The 19,736-nt window shown below is 38.7% G+C and overlaps 2 protein-coding genes across 2 annotated transcripts; one reads left to right on the top strand and one right to left on the bottom strand.

Moving 5' to 3' along the window:
* Nucleotides 1–1,619: 1,619 nt before the first annotated feature.
* ppih (peptidylprolyl isomerase H (cyclophilin H)) lies at nt 1,620–19,071 on the bottom strand. Its single transcript, XM_078254655.1, has 9 exons — nt 18,883–19,071; nt 7,463–7,527; nt 7,318–7,341; nt 6,122–6,166; nt 4,019–4,061; nt 3,720–3,812; nt 3,402–3,489; nt 3,256–3,296; nt 1,620–2,027 (listed from the first exon to the last, which is right to left on the bottom strand). Exons 1-9 carry the CDS (start codon nt 18,946–18,948, stop codon nt 1,959–1,961), a joined length of 534 nt encoding a protein of 177 aa, XP_078110781.1. The 5' UTR covers nt 18,949–19,071; the 3' UTR covers nt 1,620–1,958.
* On the top strand, nt 7,904–14,085 carry LOC144520714 (putative G-protein coupled receptor 160). Its single transcript, XM_078254654.1, has 3 exons — nt 7,904–7,994; nt 8,758–9,037; nt 11,088–14,085. Exon 3 carries the CDS (start codon nt 11,139–11,141, stop codon nt 12,237–12,239), a length of 1,101 nt encoding a protein of 366 aa, XP_078110780.1. The 5' UTR covers nt 7,904–7,994; nt 8,758–9,037; nt 11,088–11,138; the 3' UTR covers nt 12,240–14,085.
* Nucleotides 19,072–19,736: the final 665 nt, after the last annotated feature.

Here is a 19,736-nt window from a genome sequence, read left to right as displayed (position 1 = left end):
ATGTACAGATAGACTACAGCAAAACATGGTAGCTAGAATTATTATACCATTCCTGCATTAAACGGCGCCATACATTGTGTGGCCATACACACAGCACGACTTTAATATTATCTTTATTTCATGTTCAGTCGCCTTGAAACTTGAAACTATTTTCATTTTGGTCTCACAAACCTTGGAATATAATTGTCATTTTGTAAATGGGCTTGCCTGAGGTTGAATGAAGAATGATTTGTATGGCTGACATCACTAATAACGAAATGCCTTTAGACATTGCACACTGTCTGTAGCCCCCTGTGCACCGAGTGCAGCCCTGTGGAAATGTAGCCTATTGAGGGACCACTTACCGAATGTTAACGAAGGATTAGGAAAGCCTCGATATTTTATTTAGGCCTACATAACATGATGTAAATGTTATATTTATCATTTTTACTGCATTGTCAGTTGCTAGTGTCTCTTAAACATACATTGGAAGATTAGGAGAGAGCTAATTTGAGGGTGCTGTAGGCCTATAGAACATAATTATTCTCACCAGCATACAGTACACAGCCTGTCAACAGAACTGGACGGGGAGGACGTTTAAAATGTATTCTGTCTTACTTTTCTGTACATTATTCTTAGATACATTTCTTAAATGTTATGATGATGTAATAATACTATTTGCTTCTTCTCTCATATTACCCTGGCCAATAAACTGGTTAAATGCAGAGCGCAGAGCTGACAAGACAACCCCCACCGCAGCCCCCCTATTGTCATGTTAATGCTCCACTGGCACTGTTTATGAGCACTGGCTGATGTGGGAAGAGCTCGCTGTTTAATGGCTGAGCCCCGTTCTCCCACACAAAGATGGGCTTTATCATTGACCTCAGAAGAGATCCCCCCCAAAGAAAAAAATCTTTTGTGCCAAGGGAACGAGGTCCAAGGCCGTAGAGGTAGAGTGTGGATGGGGGAGGGGGTCTGATGGTTTGGATTTGTATGGATGGCTGGGATAAGAAGAGGTAACCATAAGTTCAGCAGAGGATTGCTTGGCACTTGGGTTTGTGCCTTTCACCATAGTGTTTCCTTCCTTTGCTTCATGGCGATGAAGTTGATTGTATTACCCAGAATCAAGTCAGAGTCCAAATTTATATCTCTGCACAACTCAACAAACATGAAGAGGGGGAAATAATCTCATAAACGCTGCCATATTACACTTGGTATAGTGTTCTTCTAAAGTAGTATTAAATGCAGAGTTGAAATCAGAGCGATTTCAAAACATTGGTATGCAACTATAGTTTTTTAAATAGGCATTAAAATGGATAAAATGATAGATTAAAATATGAAAATAAAATGGGCCTGACAGACCGCAGATTTTTGTAACTCACTTGTTCTACTCACTACTCATTCCTACCGTTAGTATTGTAATACATACATATTTTTTGGAAAGCTGGTAGCAATTAAAATCGCTTGTTACTACAGTGAACTTAAAGTCAAAACTAATTACACATTCATACTTTAAATAGTATATCATTTTTTACTACTTCTTACTTAATATTGGAAATATAACAACCAACGATTAAAAGTCTGATGCCATTTACAAATGTAAACAGCTTTTTTCAAACAAAAAAAATCTCCTCCAAAGATTTATAAAAATGTAAAACAATTTATTGATCATTAATGATACACAGTGGGACTGAAATAGGAATGAGAATGTTTCACATGACAAGCAATTCTTTCTCCAGGCTTCAAAAGGTCACATTTTCTCATTTGTCTATAACAGGATACACAAATTGTCTCCATTTGGACTCAGAAAATCAACAACAGTGTTGAACATGAAGTTTTGCTAAATTAATTTGAAAACAGACCAAAATGATGTACTGCTGAACTTTATAGGAGAAGGCATCCATACAGGAAAAAATATTAATATGTATCATGTATACAGAGGTTGAATAGTTCTTGCATGGTGTTGTGAGAAAAATGGATTACATCTCTCCACACTGTGCAATGAGGATGGGGAGCTTGGGCTTGTTGTTGGGTCCAGTAGGAACATTCTGTTGACAGGAAGGAGCACAAATGTAATCAGATCAGATTAATAATAAGCAAGATTAATGTACTGCAAGTGTCAATGATTGGGTTTCAGTCACAGGCTGAATGCCTGCTTTGAAATATCTACAGTCGTGTGAAAAAAATAAGACACCCATGCTAAAGTTGACTAAAAAGAGGAATAAAAAAAAATCATCTTTTGGAAATTGATCTTAATGCCTTAATTAAAAAAATGAGGAAAAATCCAATCTGTAAGGACACCGATTTTGTTTGTGAATGAATAATGTATCGTAAATAAATAAATGTTCTTCCTTAAAATACAGGGGGCATAAGTAAGTACACCCCTATGTTAAATTCCCATAGAGGCAGGCAGATTTGTTTGCCTTATTTTTAAAGGCCAGTTATTTCATGGATCCAGGATACTATGCATCCTGATAAAGTTCCCTTGGCCTTTGCAATTAAAATAGCCCCACATCATCACATCTCCTTCACCATACCTAGAGATTGGTATGGTTTTATTTCAGTTAGCCTAATAGCTGGTTTGATCTGCATTGAGAGATGATTTTATGGAAAGTACCCCATGCCAATCTCTAGGTATGGTGAAGGGTATGTGATGATGTGGGGCTATTTTACTTCCAAAGGCCAAGGGAACTTTATCAGGATGCATAGTATCCTGGATCCATGAAATAACTGGCCTTTAAAAATAAAAATCTGCATGCCTCTATGGGAATTTAACATAGGGGTGTACTTACTTATGCCCCCTGTATTTGAAGGAAGAACATTTATTTATTTACGAAAGTCGGTGTCCTTAAAGATTAGATTTTTCCTCATTTTTTTAATTAAGGCATTAAGATCAATTTGCAAAAGATGATTTTTTTATTCTTCCTCTTTTTAGTCAACTTTAGCGTGGGTGTCCTAATTTTTTCACATGACTGTATGTCTGAAGTTTTAAAACGTTAAACTGTGGAGATGAAAATGTTCAGGACAGTGAACGTTAAAAAGGAAAGACAAGCATTTAACAAATATTGTAAAATACGTACGTAGTTCTAATTTGAGAAATGAGTGAAAATAATTTGGGGAAGTTACGAGTCAGTACACAAAGTAGTCACTTTAAACATGTTGGACAATTGTTCATCACCCAGTGGTGAGTGACATATTCATATTTTCATCAATATATGCGTCTGTCACAATTCTAACCATTGACACCAAAATATTAATATTACAATAGGTTTTTACCTCAATTTTTCTCATGATCAGCAAACCATCGACCACTTTTCCTGAAACAGTAGTGAACAAGACAGTTTAACTCTGGCACATAGACAAATGTAAGTAGCACTCTAAATGAAATATGAATGCACAATAAATATCATAGCCTTACTCACCAAAAACGACATGCTTTCCATCTAACCAGTCACATTTAACGCAGGTAATGAAAAACTGACAACCATTTGTCCCTGGCCCACTGTTTGCCTGAGTAAGACAAACATAAAGAAAGAATGGCAGTTTTAAAAATCTGTTTATCTATATTGGTTAGGGTCAATCCACTTTGAGTGGATTAATCAAATCTTAATTAACTTGTTATTTTATACAGTACAATATAGGATATACATTTTTTTTTTGCAGGAATTACCAAACCTGAATGAAGCTAAAGAAAAAGAGACCCTTTCCTGATCTAAGCATTGAGCTACATACATACATACCATGGCCAGAAGACCAGGCGCACTGTGCTTCATTTTGAAGTTTTCATCTGCAAATGGACCTCTGTAAATGCTGCAGATCCCAGTTCCATCCCCCTTCACAAAGAGACAAAAACAGTACATGACAGGGCTCACAAAGTAGAAAGTGTGCTGTAATTCACAACAAGACCACCAGCGACCACCAGAGATTACTGTTGCTTTCCATACTTCTCCACTTAAATTTGCATTTCACCTTTTTATCAATTCAGGTGAGGTTTAGCACTCAAAGAAAGCACTTTTTGCTTTTTCATGCATGTACTTACATTTACAAAGTCCCCTCCTTGTATCATAAAGTCTTTGATCACCCTGCCAATTAACAATAAAAACATCAGTACAGTCAAATTTGCTAAGGTAATACAAAAAGCAGATTTTGGCAGGTAGTATGACTGGCAAGACATGCTGATACAGTGCCAATAAAAAGTATTTACATTTTTCTGTTGATTACATGTTGTAAAACAAAAAAACAGTTTTTGTCAACACTATAGTTCCTATAAAACACTGCAAGTTAATTTAATCCAGGACTTTTCAATTGCATAGAGATCAGTTCAATTCTTCAAATTTAAATCTTTAAATGTCCCAGACTCTGATTTGACTCTCACGGACAGACGGACAGACGGACAGACAGACAGACAGACAGACAGACAGACAGACAGACAGACAGACAGACAGACAGACACACACACACACTTTAAAGCTACAGTTGGCAGCTTTTATAAAATAATTTATAATAATTTAAAATATTTGCTCAAACTGTCAATATATCCTGACAGTAGTACATTAATCAGATCATGTATGAGAAATCACACCCTCTGTCTCCTCCTGGTGCATGGTCCTAATGGCATAAGAGAGCAACTAATCAGAGCAGAGGTAGTCTATATCCACAACGTTCCACTTCCACTTTCTTTGGAGTTGGAATTTTAAACTCTGGTCGATTTATGAGGACTATGGTTAACTGCTCCTCAGATCTCTGCAGGGTAAATTGAGACAGCTAGCTAGACTTTCTGTCCAATCTGAGTTTTCTGTTGCACGACTAAAACAACTATTTATTTTTTAAGATCATTTTTTGGGGCATTTTCGGCCTATATTTTGACGGAACAGCTGAAAACATAAAAGGGGAGAGAGAGGGGGGAACGACATGCAGCAAAGGGCCACAGGTCGGAGTAGAACCCGGGCCCGCTGCGCTGAGGAGTAAACCTCTAAGCTAAGAGTAACCAACTGAGCTATCCGGGCGCCCACGACTTAAACAACTTTTGAATGTACACGTTCCACCAAAAAAAGTTCCTTCCCGAGGCTATTTTGCAGCGGCTCCGTGTTGAGCTTAGCACGCCACAAGACAATTGTGGTTTAAAGAAATGCCAATAAACCAGAGCACGTTTCTTTCCCATCCCGGAATGCTGTGTGGACTAGCCAGACACTCCTCCCCAGCGCTTTGGAGAAGGGTCTGGCAAAGCGAGACTAGAGAAGAGGAGTGTCGAACGCAGTGTCAATGACTGCTCGTGAACTCCGATCAAACTTTCAAACTAGGCAGTACTGACCAAATATGAATCAAGATTGAGTTTGGGCTTTGCGTGATTCTAGCCCAAAATGTCTTCAGAAAAATATTTTAGTGTACTGTTTAGCTGTAAAATGAGGTATAGTTTTGGCTCAACTTGGTCACAAAGTCTCATTTTATTTATATTTGATCAGCGCTGCCTAGTTTGACAGTTTGATCGCAAGCAGTCATTGACACTGCGTTGGAAACTTGCCATTAGGAGCACCAGGAGGAGACAGAGGAAAATTACGTTTTCACAGAGATTATCTGTTTCATGTGCTACAGTCAGGATACAGTGACAGTTTGAGCAAATATGACAAAATGTTATTTTTTTTAAATAAAATGTACCTACAGAACCTTTAATGTATGTATTCTAGATGATATGAATGAACACTATATAAAACATAACATACTACCCTTAAAGGTGTAGTTTAATATGATTGTAGGCACTTTGATGCTACCGATGGGATTTGCTGTAATAGACCCTCATGAGCCAACATTAGGTGCCTATCCTGGATTTCAAAAGGTCAGCGCAACTAGAATCACTTTCATTTCAAAAACAAACTTTGAATGGCTCATCCAAGTTCTATTATTTCATTGTGGGTCCAGTTCATAATTATGAGTAACTATGCGTCTAGAACTATAAATATTAAGACATAAACAGTCTGAATGCCAGGGCTGACTGTGGTTACACACAAATCTGTTCCAGGAGACAACGAGGTTAAACAACAACTCTAAAAGCCATGTGTGGGTTTCTACTTAAAATAATAAAAACATATTAATAATCCAAGTATATTGTGAGCTATAAAAAAAATCAAGCCGCCACGTTGTTTACCTGTGGAATGTGCAACCTTTGAAACCAATAGGGACTCCATCCTTTCTGTAAGAAGTTTGAGAACAAAATGAAGTTGGCAGTAAAGACAATCATGCTGTACTATACTACAAGATTTTACTTCTGTGATCAGGGTTTAGAAATTGAGCTTCTCACAGCAGGTTATGGAACAGTTTGTACTGACACTCAAGGTGCTAGCTATGACACATCATCTTGAAAGAATGCAGAGCATCTGGACAGTGAGAGGACTGTTTTTCTTAGTGCACATATGCATTTTAATTTAACAGATATGACCAACTTATCTTGATTTGTATTTTTTTAAATTCAAGGAGACACAGCTCCAAGTAATGATCTTTCCTTTCATCCTGCTGTGCTCCTGCCACAGCAATACTTTCCCTGTCCTGGCTTTTTGTCATGCACATGCACCCATATAAATACCCTTTAGAGACCTGATAAAACATATATGTGGCCAAATAATCAGGTTTCTTGCGGTTTCTCCTTAGCCCTTATTCTGAGGGAAACAGGTTTCCTCACTTTCATGTGAAGTCGTGTTTGTGTACCATCAAAGATTCGCCCTTTCGCTGCCTTAAGGCGCTAACGCACAGAGCCGATTATCGGCCGTCAGGCAGTCTGGCGAGGTCGGTGACTCGAGTCTGTTCGGTGTGTCCCATGCCGTCGTCCGTCGGAGGAGCCGTCGGCCTTCATTTGGGCCGACCCGACATGTTCAGTCGGAGACAGGGCAGTCGGGGCTCACCCGGAAATGGCGAGCGGATGAGCCTCTCAAAATCTGACGAAAATCTTTTAAACTGACCTTTGTCGATCTGAAGCAACTGTATGGCCTATTTCTCGCTTAAAATGTTTTCAGAAACACGTTTCGGTGAACTACTTTAGTACAATATGAGATCGTATTCTAAACAAGACGCCATGACAGCCTGGCTGTGAATTTCCGGAGAAAAAAGACCCACGTGACGCGTTCATCCTATCAGCTGCCGGTGTTCATTTTCTGGGAAACAATACAGAGAAGCGCCGCCTGCTGCTATGGAGACGTATTACGTTCCACGCACGCGCAGAGCCTACGCTCAAGTCGGCGTCGCCTCAGTGTGTTTTGAGGCATTTTTTTGGACCTCGACCCGACTGATCAGTCCAACTGCCTTTTCTGCCGACGGTCGGCCGTCTGGTGGGTGTGTAACCTCTCTTACCTGAACTCTCCAGTGCAGAACTGCCTGTAACAGATAATAAGAGTGTAAGTAACATCTTCGTTGTTGACATACTGTATATACCTGGGATCTCGCTTTTCTCTCAAACTTTTCAAAACAGCCCATGTGATGCAGACTCTCTCCTTACCGGAAATTCTCTGCCGTCTTTGGAACCACATCGGCAAACAGCTCGATCTTCATCCGTCCGACATCCTGACAAACAGTTGAGAAAACTTTGGGTAAACATACAAAACAAAGAGATAATATGAAAGACAGAAACATATACAACTTAAAAGATTGGACAAACAGTTTGGCCTCACAGAGCAGGGAAGTGAGATCCGATCACAAGTGGTCACTCAAGATGCATTTTTGGAGCCAGGTGTAAACACACTTATTTAGAGCTGTCCACTTGTGATTAATTCACTCAGATCCGATTTTATTATCAAGTGAAAATGGGGCCTGTATCCAGATGGCCTCATCTGGACTAACAAGTTAGTGCACTAAGAGACATTGAATAACTGTTATAGGATATATCCTCTTTGTGTGTGAGAACAAACATTGTGCTGTTGTCAAAAGAGCACTTTTGTCCCTGTGACATCACTGCACAACTCTCGCTTCGGTCAACGCAGACGCCACAGTAAACAATCAGCCATTAGTTCTCCTGTCAAAAACAACAGCAGGTAAAACAGCCTAACCCTTGTCTACATTTTAATGAATGCATTTGTTGAACTACTTTTGTAGTGATGCTGGAATAAGGGTGTCAAATTTAAAATGATTTCTAAAGATCACTTTGGATTTCTTTAAAGGCAGGGTTAAAAAGCTAGCAAGACTTGAAAGTAGTATCTCCTTCTGTCTAACCCCTTCCCCAACACTGTAGAGAAGATGATAAGAATGCACTGAACTGATTTAGTTACAAGGCCAAGGGTTTCTACTTAACTATCATGTTCAAGAGTACAAACTCCATGAACACTGCGACAGCAACATCTACCACACCTTCTTTAACTCCCCTGCAGCTACCTCATACCTAGAAGGCCATGCGTAGAAGGCGACACATTTTTAGGCAAATGATATTGTAAAAATAAATAATTATATTTCTGATGAAATATGAAGATGATATGGTTTTACTCATTGAGGAATTATTGCATTCCTTTTAACTTGTACTCCTAAGCTACTGCATTTAAGTATTTCTGCATACATAAAATAAACTGACTGTGTTACATTTAAAAGCTTTTGTGGTATGGTGGGTGTGGTATAACAGCTGTTTTTGTTACAGTCAGGTTAGGCAAGTATTTCTAGGAAGGGCTCTTACATTCCACATGTGATTATGTTTCCTTGTAAACTAAAACTAATTGTAGTTTGTATAGATCCGGTGTAGGTCTGGTGCAGGTGAACAAAACTAGCCACAGGGTGTGGTTCCAACTAACAATTTGCTTATATTTCCAGTCTGGGTTACCTGTTACAGGAAATTCAAATCGGCATAACAAGAGGCAGCCACCTTTGGGGAATATGCAAGGGAAAACAAGCACGCTTCCTTGGAAATGCAGAAGGTGTGTCCCATCATTTGTCTGCATTGAAAATAGGAAGATGGACCTGTAGGCTAAAAAGAGCTGCCTCAAAGAGAACTGCTGCACCTAACATACACCTCAGAAACAAGCGATGATAAAAGTTGCAGGGCCTCTGACAGGATATCTACAGGAACTCAATGAACTAGGACAAACCTGAGGTACAGATGGCTTCGGGTCACACCGTTTTATTTTCTATTTATTTTACTTGTTGAGTTAATGCTACATTTACTATTTAAATGGCAGAAAGTGTGTGTGTGTGTGTGTGTGTGTGTGTGTGTGTGTGTGTGTGTGTGTGTGTGTGTGAGAGAGAGAATTAATACTATTGCTGTCTTAACAAGGTCTTAACATGAAAACGATAACTATAGTGTGTATCAAAACTGCAGTGATAGAAGTCAATATTAATGTATTTTGCAGGGGGGGGGGGAAGGAACTAATAAAAAAGCATGTGTAATTGTTGGTAACCAGTCAAGCCTTGACGATTTATTACTGTCAGACTGGTTTTGGATTTTTCTGCTTAGGCAGAAATGTAGAAACCAAATATGGAGGTGTGTTTGACAACATTATGGAAAGGAACTTTAGACCTTTTTGTTAAAGAGTAAGTTCCCTTTTGTTTAAAGCTATAGTGCATAGTTTCTGTCTGCCCCATGAGGAATTCTAAGTAATGACAACAATTCTGTCGGTGAATTAAGGGTTTATCGTATTTCAACCAACCCAGAGGTATGATTGTTGGAACAGTCGAAAGACAAACCAAGGCGTTTTTGATTTTATTTAGTCTCTGTTGACTTTTAAGGAAGTGTGTTTTACAATGATAAAATTACTGTTCATTTAAATAGAGTCTACTAGGTTTGGCAAAAGCAATTTCGGGGCTGTTTCATGTTAAACAAAAAGGCGCTTACTCTTTAACAAAAAGGTCAACCTTTGTAAGGATCCTTTCCATAATGTTGTCTGACACTATAGAATAATAATCTGAGCACGTCAGTGGCAAAACAAGCACTTTTAGTGGACGTTAATTAAGTCCACTAAAGGTGTCCGCACAAGGTGTGCAATTGCTCATTAAAATTACACTGCAGCTTGTTTTCCTGCTGCCTACTGCAGCGGCCTTGCTTAATACTGAACCAACTGCAAAAATAGTTGATTCCATCAGTCACTTAAAAAAAGAGCAGAGACACTATTTAATGCAGCAAAGGTCATTATATTTAGTAAGACTGTTATAAAAGCTGTCTAGAGCTGCAAAGATTAATCGATTATTTGTCAACTATTAAATCAAATCGGCAACTATGTTAATAATTACTCGGTTTGAGTAATTCTTTTATGAAAAGAAAAGTTAAAATTCTGTGATTCCAGCTTCTTAAAATGTGAAAATGTTCCAGTTTCTTGATGCCTCTGTGACAGTATACTGAATATATTTGAGTTGTGGACAAAAGACATTTGAGGACATCATATTGGGACATTTTATAGACCAGACCACTAATTGATTAATCGAGAAAATTATCGACAGATTAATCAACAATGACAATAATTGTTCGTTGCAACCCTAAAGCGGTTATCTAAATCAGTGGTTCCCAACCTGGGGTCCGGGCACCCCTTAGGGGGGCGGCAAAGATCACAGGAGGTGCGCAAGTCTTTATCTGGTTTGAGGTTGAGGTAAAAAAAAAAATTTGCACGTTAAACAAATTAGGATAATACACTAGAATATATAATGAATACAAAAGTCTGTATAAAAACTATATATTTTTGTTCTCGCTTAAAATTGTAGGCAGGCTTCTTAGTAGGCCAAAGCTCCGGGACCTCTTAACCTGGGACCCTTGCTGTCATCAGGTCAGCTGCTAGCTGCTATCATCCTCATTTGTCCTGCCGCCACGGCATCACTATTTTATGAATGAAACATGGCGGAGAAACGTAAAAGTGCTGAAAACTGCTCTATATCAAAAAATAAAGTAAGGCTCTATCTCGAGAGTAACCTCAACTTCGGTTTCAGGGGGGGCTCAGCTTTTCTTAGACATGAGTAGGGGGGGGCGCCAAGGAAAAAAGGTTGGGAACCACTGATCTAAATGATTATGAGATTAGAAAACGCTGGTACCTACTCAACCATCTTTGGCTACTTCATGTGTGACCAGCCAAAGGTGGACTCATGCATCCACATTATTAATTGCAGTCTGTCATTTGTGTAGCCAAAGTTTCTAACCAATATTATCTTGTCTATCACAGGATTTCCTGCATCATCTTGATTCTGAACTGAGCACTGTTGCAATAACAGGAATGCTGCCCAAGTCAGTAGCGTGTCTGGAAACTAGCTATACCGTCAAAATGCTGGCAGAATTCAAGCAATGGGATGTGGCGTCTGGCTGTCATACAGACAACACTTACATGTATCTGATACTTGTGCTTTTCAAGTTGGGAATGGACGCAATGGTCCTTTACTTATGCTACCGGAAGCGGAATACCTCCTTTTTAAGCATGTGCAGCCTGTCCATTATCTTGGCTGATTTGGTGATGGTGTTTTTTATAGCAAGCATATTTTTTCTTGGGCCTGAAAGGTATCTTGCGTCACTCTGCTTCTTCTTGTCCAATGCCTCAGCGACATATGGAGCACTGCCGCTGCCCATTATGTGTCTAGGTTTATTGGATTACTGTTTAGAAGATACCTCCCTTGGCAACCAGAGCGCCTTGTGCAAATTCCTAAGGAATGTGGTTTTGACATTGCTGGTGTGGATGCTAGCTGTTATTAACCCCTTTGGTTCTGTCAACTCTGATCTGATAGAAGTGGATTATAAGAAAGGGATAACGTTTATAGTGTGTGAATTAGAGGAGTCTACACTGCTTACCTACATGATTGTGGGGCTTTTCACAGTGGTAATTTGTATAATGCTGCCCTTTTGGTCAAAGATTCCCCAGTGGATGGAAAAGGCGGTGAGGTTATCTGATGTGAGCAAAGAACGAGTCAACCCGAGCAAGATGTTGTTTACCTCAACCAACTGCACAGAGACAAAAATTGGCGAGGAGAATTACCTGGAGGAGACAATCCAACCGTGCCCACCTCTGTGGGCAAGCCTTACACTGAGCTTTGGTACATTTTGGATGCCTTATCTCACTGTGACTGTGGCCTGTCTGATCTTTGGCTTTGACGTTCCTGCCTACATCGCTGTTAACGTTTTGTGGTTGGAGTGCACCAACAGTTTGCTGATGGGTTTGGTGTTCTGGACAAAGAGCAATAGGCAAGAACCATACAGCCAGCTTCCAGAAAACGTGTGCTTGTGGCACATTTACTGGCATTTGAGCAAAGGAACAGGACAGCAGCAACTCCCTATAGCTGTGTTTAACCCATCAGAAGGGAAGAGAAAAACTCTTCTCGATGTGTAATAGAAAAAGAGGCCAACAATACACCTGTTACATCGCAGACAGCAAGTGAAAACCATGATACCAGAAATCAAATAAAGACTTAGCATTTGTGAAGTTCACCTGTTTATTTATTCTGTGTTAGATGCTTATGTAGGTTTGTAATACAGCCCTTTTCTAAAAGATAATTTTAGACTTGAGGGAAATGCTACATGACTCATTACTTATATCTATTCCCTTTTGACTTTTACAGGGTTTTTTTAAGATTATTTTTTGGCATTTTAGGCCAATTGGATAGGACAGCTAAGACATGAAAGTGGCGAGAGAGGGGGAATGACATGCAGCAAAGGGCTGCGGGTCGGAATTGAACCCGCGGCCACTGCGTCGAGGACTGGGCCTCTGTACATGGGCGCGCTCTCTGCCAGGTGAGCTAAATAACTGTTAATTTCTTATACTGCATTGTAACTTTTATTTTCGTATTTTATCTATACTGTTTTTAATTTTTTAATCATTTTTAACTGCTCTTTAATGTTTTATGTAAAGCACTCTGAATTGCCCTGTTGCTGAAATGTGCTATACAAATATTTGTCTTGCCTTACCCAGGCGCCCACCCCTTTCGACTTTCTGTCCCAAACTGGTATAAATTCTTCTCAATAAATATCGCTAAACACTCTGTCATTTTTCTTTCACTGAACCATGTATTTTTCTACCCTTTGTTTAAAAGCATAAATTACACATCAGTTATGATGTGTAATTTATATATATCTATTTAAAGCGGTTCAAAGTTTATTCTTGGCCTTAATGATGATCATGCGATATAATTGAAAGCTTATGGAACTGCTGTTTACAAGGTCAGGAATGAACTTTGAACCTCTGCTGTTATTCCATGGACGAAAACTCCTAGAAGTGCTCAGAATTTTGAACATCTACAGTTCCATGACAACTGGACAAACTCCTGCTGATGAAAATAAAGTTATGATTGTTATGATGATCAACCTAGAGAGATTTCTCAATTAGTCAGAATTAAGTAACTTGGATTTATAACTTGTTAGCCTGTATTAAAAGGCCCTGAGAACTTATTTTCTCAATCAGCTTCTTTCTTACTATGAGCAATGGGATCCTACATGAACAATGTTTTCTGTCAGTTACAACAGTTTGGGTTATTTTTGTCGGTGCTATTTTCTCTGTGCTCTTTAAGTGAGAGGGGCTCAATTGGGGAAAAAAAGGTGACATCCCATAATTGCATACACCAATCCATCAATATCTGATTCAAAATCAGAGGGCTATTTCACAAAACCAAGATAAGGGATTAAGCCAGGATTTACCAGTTATCCTGGATTAATTTTGTCTTGACTTGGTTTTACAAAAGCAGAGGCACCTAAGTTACCATGGAGATTTATTCTGTACAGCTAGCCTGCTCCCGACCAGGCTAACAGCCAGGATTTATTAATCCTGGAGCCTTTTCTGATCACTCAGCAGTGCTTTTACCTTGTTGTTGTACATTGTTATCAGCCTGCATTAAAATACAACAGGTGCGTATTGCTGTTCAGTTAACTACTGTTATTATTTAAAGTTGTGACCATTATTTTTTATAATTATTAATGTGACATTGTTACTGTTATATTGCTGTACGAAGACTGCTGTTCATATTGTTGTTAGAAGTTTGATGAATATATTATGACAGTTGTTGAGATAATTAGAAAAGGCTGATTTCAATTTCAAATGTGTTTTAAATGAAGTCTGTTACTAAGGGCAATACATACAATGATGTACATGTGTGTTTCTATAGTGGACCAATGCACCTTGAATTATTTTAGTTGATTCTTTTTTTTAATTCTTTAACAATAAAGGATCATGTTTGTTCAGCTTCCATGTGCATTGTATTTGGCATTCTTAGCACACAACTTGTGTTGTCCAGTAAACTGGGACTATAATTTGGGAGGATTGTACAAGTTTAAGAACATACAGTGGTGCTCATGAATTTATGAACCCATGCTAAAGTTGACTAAAAAGAGGAATAAAAAAATTCATCTTTTGGAAATTAATCTTAACGCCTTAATTAAAAAAATTAGACAAATCCAACCTTTAAAGGACACTAATTTTCTTTGTGAATGAATAATGTATCACAAATAAATAAATGTTCTTCCTTAAAATACAGGGGGCATAAGTATACACACCCCTATGTTAAATTCCCATAGAGGCAGGCAGATTTTTATTTTTAAAGGCCAGTTATTTCATGGATCCAGGATACTATGCATCCTGATAAAGTTCCCTTGGCCTTTGGAAGTAAAATAGCCCCACATCATCACATACCCTTCACCATAGAGTTTGGCATGGGGTACTTTCCATAAAATCATCTCTCAATGCAAATCAAACCAGCTATTAGGCTAATGGAAATAAAACTGGCTATTAACGTGACAACAGGGAGAGGACACCTCAATGGTTTCTGACCTTATATTTTGCTGGGGGGGAAATAACTGATGAATATGTTCCATTCATGTTTACAGTGTGCATGGGATTTATCACTTAATTATCTTTATAGTTTCTAGATTTTAGAGTCCAATTTCTTCAGTGTCTTTATTTTCTATGTCCATATATACGAGGGAGCAAAGCATACAGGTGCTGGTCATATAATTAGAATATCATGAAAAAGTTGATTTATTTCAGTAATTCCATTCAAAAAGTGAAACTTGTATAATGTATACATTCATTCTACACAGACTGATATATTTCAAGTGTTTATTTTTTACTTTTGATGATTATAACTGACAACCCCAAATTCAGTATCTCAGAAAATTAGAATATTGTGACAAGGTTGAATATTGAAGACACCTGGTGCCACACGCTAATCAGCTAATTAACTCAAAACACCTGCAAAGGCCTTTAAATGGTCCCTCAGTCTAGTTCTGTAGGCTACACAATCATGGGGAAGACTGCTGACTTGACAGCTGTCCAAAAGACGACCATTGACATCTTGCACAAGGAGGGCAAGACACAAAAGGTCATTGCTAAAGAGGCTGGCTGTTCACAGAGCTCTGTGTCCAAGCACATTAATAGAGAGGCGAAGGGAAGGAAAAGATGTGGTAGAAAAAAGTGTACAAGCAATAGGGATAACCGCACCCTGGAGAGGACTGTGAAACAAAACCCGTTCAAAAATGTGGGGGAGATTCACAAAGAGTGGACTGCAGCTGGAGTAACTGCTTCAAGAACCACCACGCACAGACGCATGCAAGACATTCAGCTGTCGCATTCCTTGTGTCAAGCCACTCCTGAACAAGACACAGCATCAGAAGCGTCTCGCCTGGGCTAAAGACAAAAAGGACTGGACTGCTGCTGAGTGGTCCAAAGTTATGTTCTCTGATGAAAGGAAATTGTGCATTTCCTTTGGAAATCAAGGTCCCAGAGTCTGGAGAAAGAGAGGAGAGGCACAGAATCCACGTTGCTTGAAGTCCAGTGTAAAGTTTCCACAGTCATCGGAGCAACCTGGGCTCTCATAACACCTGAGCAGTGCCACAGACTGATCGACTCCATGCCACGCCGCACTGCTGCAGTAATTCAGGCAAAAGGAGCCCCAACTAAGTATTGAGTGCTGTACATGCTCATACTTTTCATGTTCATACTTTTCAGTTGGCCAACATTTCTAAAAATCCTTTTTTGTATTGGTCTTAAGTAATCTAATTTTCGGAGATACTGAATTTGGGATTTTCATTAGTTGTCAGTTATAATCATCACAAAAGAAATGAAATATATTACTCTGTGTGTGATGAATGAATATAATATACAAATTTCACTTTTTGAATGGAATTACTGACATAAATCAACTTTTCATGAACTCTAATTATATGACCAGCACCTGTATAACATGTAGAGAAGGAAACTCGGCGTCTGTTAAATAATAAAAAATAAAAAAAAGCGTGGCAAATAATAGGCTAGCGGACCGACTGAATGATCTATCTAAAAATATACATTTATGAACTACTGCTCTTAACTGAAACCATTCAATGAGTCACTTGTCATTTGCAAAAATGAACAGTTGTACACTTTGCATTAAAAGCGAGCAGTAGAAGTTAATATGGTGTGTGTGTGTGTGTATATATTGTATGGACTTAGGTAATTTTATATTTTAGCCCATGAGCGAGAGAGGGAGGAACAGAGTGAAAGAGATATTTACGCATCATATTCTAGCGTTGTAGAAAATTGGTCTTCATGGTAAATTTCCTGAGTAACATTATCTTCTGCTTACTTTTAAGGCAAAGAGTACAACTGTTAATTTGTGCAAATGATTAGTAGCCTAATCCTTGAATGGAATGATTATGACGGTTTTAATTCAGAGCAGTGGTCAGTTAATGTATATATTTAGGCTACTTACGCATTCAGTCGGTCCGCGATCGTCTGCCACGCCTTCTCTCGCTGTTTCATTACAGCAACCGTGTTTCTTTTTTATATATATATACACAAATAATGTGTTTCACGTTATCATACTTCCATAAGAAGCTGCTGCTCACTCTATGTAAGTATGTACAATGCGTATTCTCCATTTTGGCATCAGTAAATCTGTGATCGACCTTGCGGCCTGTTAAAGAAAGCCGTGAACGCGCATCTATCCAAATTACTTCATCCTGGCTTGACCTAGTCGCTACTCCTCAGCCTGCCTTGGCCTTCGTGAAACGCACCAAGCCAGGATGCACAGATTAGACTAGGTCAAACCTTGCTTTATCAGTTATCCTGGATTCATAAATTCTGCTTTTGTGAAACAGCCCCTGGGTGACAAATGTGGGGTTGTTTGCTCATGTTGTGATGCCATCACTGTCGATCAAATCAGATCAGATCACACCCACACAGTCCGGATGAAGCAGATTAGCTACATTTATTAATGTAATACACTTAATAGATTATAGCTATGGATGTCCTTCAGAACTTGGAACTTTTGTATCTTTTTTTTTTAAGTCATGAATGTTTCAGGATATAGAGAAGTACTAACTCTGATTAAAACCAAGTTTTTAGTGTCAATATGAGAGTAAGTTTTAAAAAGGGTTTGTCGTAGGGGACTGGGGGGGAAGTGACATGCTGTTTTAACTATGCTTTGTTCACTTTGGCCTATGTTGTATGTCATTTATTGTTAAACTTTAAATAAAAAAAAGTTGAAAGACTTCAAGAGTCAAAGGGGTCTTGCAGGCCGAAGATGGACTCACTTGCGAGTTTTGGTGGTGGGCAAACCAGGTTTGCCGATTTGAATTTGAAAAAGAACCAAGTATCCACAAAAATCCTCACACTGCCCATATTAACTCACAGAATAAAAGCATGTGCTGCAAACATTCACTGACATTCACATTTCTTCACTGATTTTCACAGACTATTTTTTTAAATAACAAAAAAAAAAAGGACCATTTGTGCGGATATTCTCAAGGCAAAGCAAGTAATACATTTTCACTGCAGAGGTCTGATTATTACACCTTAACAAGGTGCTATTTTTCGACAGAGCGCCACAACACCGCATCAGAGGAAGACTATCACCAAACATGAGCAGAAGTCAAGGTAGAGTACCCAATAGAGGAAGTGAATCTAAAAACTACTGTTGCTTTTATAGGGCAGCATACGGCAGCATAAATGGTAGAAAATTAGACAGTAGTGTGTGGTTTTAGTAATAACAGATGCAGGTATTGTGAAGCACGCTGTCTGCTGCTGCCAATGTGTTTTGGAGATTAAAGTGTCACCTGCCCAAAGCGAATATCAATAACTAAAGATTAAAGTCTAAATATTCTGAAACAAATACAAATCATAATCAAGCTACAAAGCCACTTTTTATTTAAAAATGGTTTCATATGCATTCCACCTTTTTGGCCAATAGTAGGAGGATACATGGTACTCTGAAAGGGCTACAGTCGTATGCTACAATGCTACATGCACGTAAAGAGTAACTTCGGGTTTCTTTAACTTGGACTCGACTTTCCTGGGGGGTTTTTTTTGTAAGTGACTGATGTGAATAAACAATCTTTGAAATCGATCCAGTATTAAAGCAAAACAAGCTGCAATGTAATGTTAATGGGCAACTGCGCAACTCCACAAAATGTGCTGTTTTTACCAATGACATGCTCAGATTATTGTTCCAAGTGTTTGACACCATTATGCAAAGGATGAAATAAAAAAGGAACAAAAATACAGGCTTTACTAATAATTATGTGTATAGGCATATACCAGCAACAATAATGAAAAACAAATCCTCCGATTTATCATAAAAAAAAAAAACGTGAGCTGCTTAATTAGAAATAGTAATCTGTTTAGCCATATATTTTTACAAACTTGTTTGTTTTGTGACATCTAAGCAGCAGCAGTCATTCCACCACCCTTCTTTAATAAACAAAAAAAACAGTCACTCCACCAGCACCACCTGCTTGTCCCCTGTAGCCACCTTGACCAACTAACGTTATAAGACGCTTAACGTTACCAGAATATAAACCGTGAGAGAAATGCAGAATCTGCACGTGTGTGTGTGTGTGTGTGTGTGTATCAGATGTGTATTAAAAGGAAGACGTGTTAATACCACAAACGTAGTTGACTGGATCCCAACTTTTAACGAAAACACGACATTATAGTGACGAGATATGTTAACGTTAACGTTAGTTAGCTGGGAAGTACAGTCGGTGTTAGCTAAACTCTTTCTACTAACCTGCCCTCCGATGGTTATGTCGAAGAAGACAATCGGGTTGTTGGGATTTGTTGATTGCACAGACATTGTGATAGCCTCCTCGCACTTTAAGACTAAATAAAATGCTATTATTTGCCAGATAACACGCGAATCATTTGAATGTCCAGCATATGCGCAGTTACAACCTACGGTGGCTAGGGAGAGACATGTTACGGCTCGCAGTTGGGGACAAAACACTGCCAACGCGAGAAAGCGCGATAGTATAGGCTTAGATAAATCCACCAGTGCAGTCTAGTTGTAACGTCACTTTAATAGTTTAGATGTAGAAAAACAACAAACATGAACTGTAATAGGTAACGTAACTTCGTGAGTACTTGTGCTATAACACTTACGGTATAGAGCCAGTACTTTATTGCAGAAGAACTTCATTATTCCCTCTTGGGGATATTCAATTAGTAGTAGAATTCAACAGTAGAATACCTACATCTGTCCATAAATCCCATTCAAAAACGTTTACTCCTGTTGACAGGACAGTTAATCTGCACAATTAATAATAGTAATCTGGTTTAACAGAATGCTCTCTCTATAGCAATTAAAAAAATGTTAATCTTAAAATAACCTTTCAAATTATCCTTTTTTTTTTTTTTTTTTTTAGATAATGTTTTGGGCATTTTAGCCTTTAATAGACAGGACAGCTGTAGACAGGAAAGGGGGGAGAGAGGGGGGAAGACATGCAGCAAATGGCCACAGGTCAGACTTGAACCCTAAGCCGCTGTGTCAAGGACTGAGACTCTGCATATGGGCGCCCGCTCTACCAGGTGTTCTACCCAGGCGCCCCAAATGATCCTTTCAAATAAGTAACCAATGTTTATGGA

Source organism: Sander vitreus, chromosome 7, assembly GCF_031162955.1.
Source record: "Sander vitreus isolate 19-12246 chromosome 7, sanVit1, whole genome shotgun sequence".
Lineage (NCBI taxonomy): Eukaryota > Metazoa > Chordata > Actinopteri > Perciformes > Percidae > Sander > Sander vitreus.
Note: the sequence above shows the minus strand (reverse complement) of the source record. Positions and strands in the feature narration are given on the sequence as shown.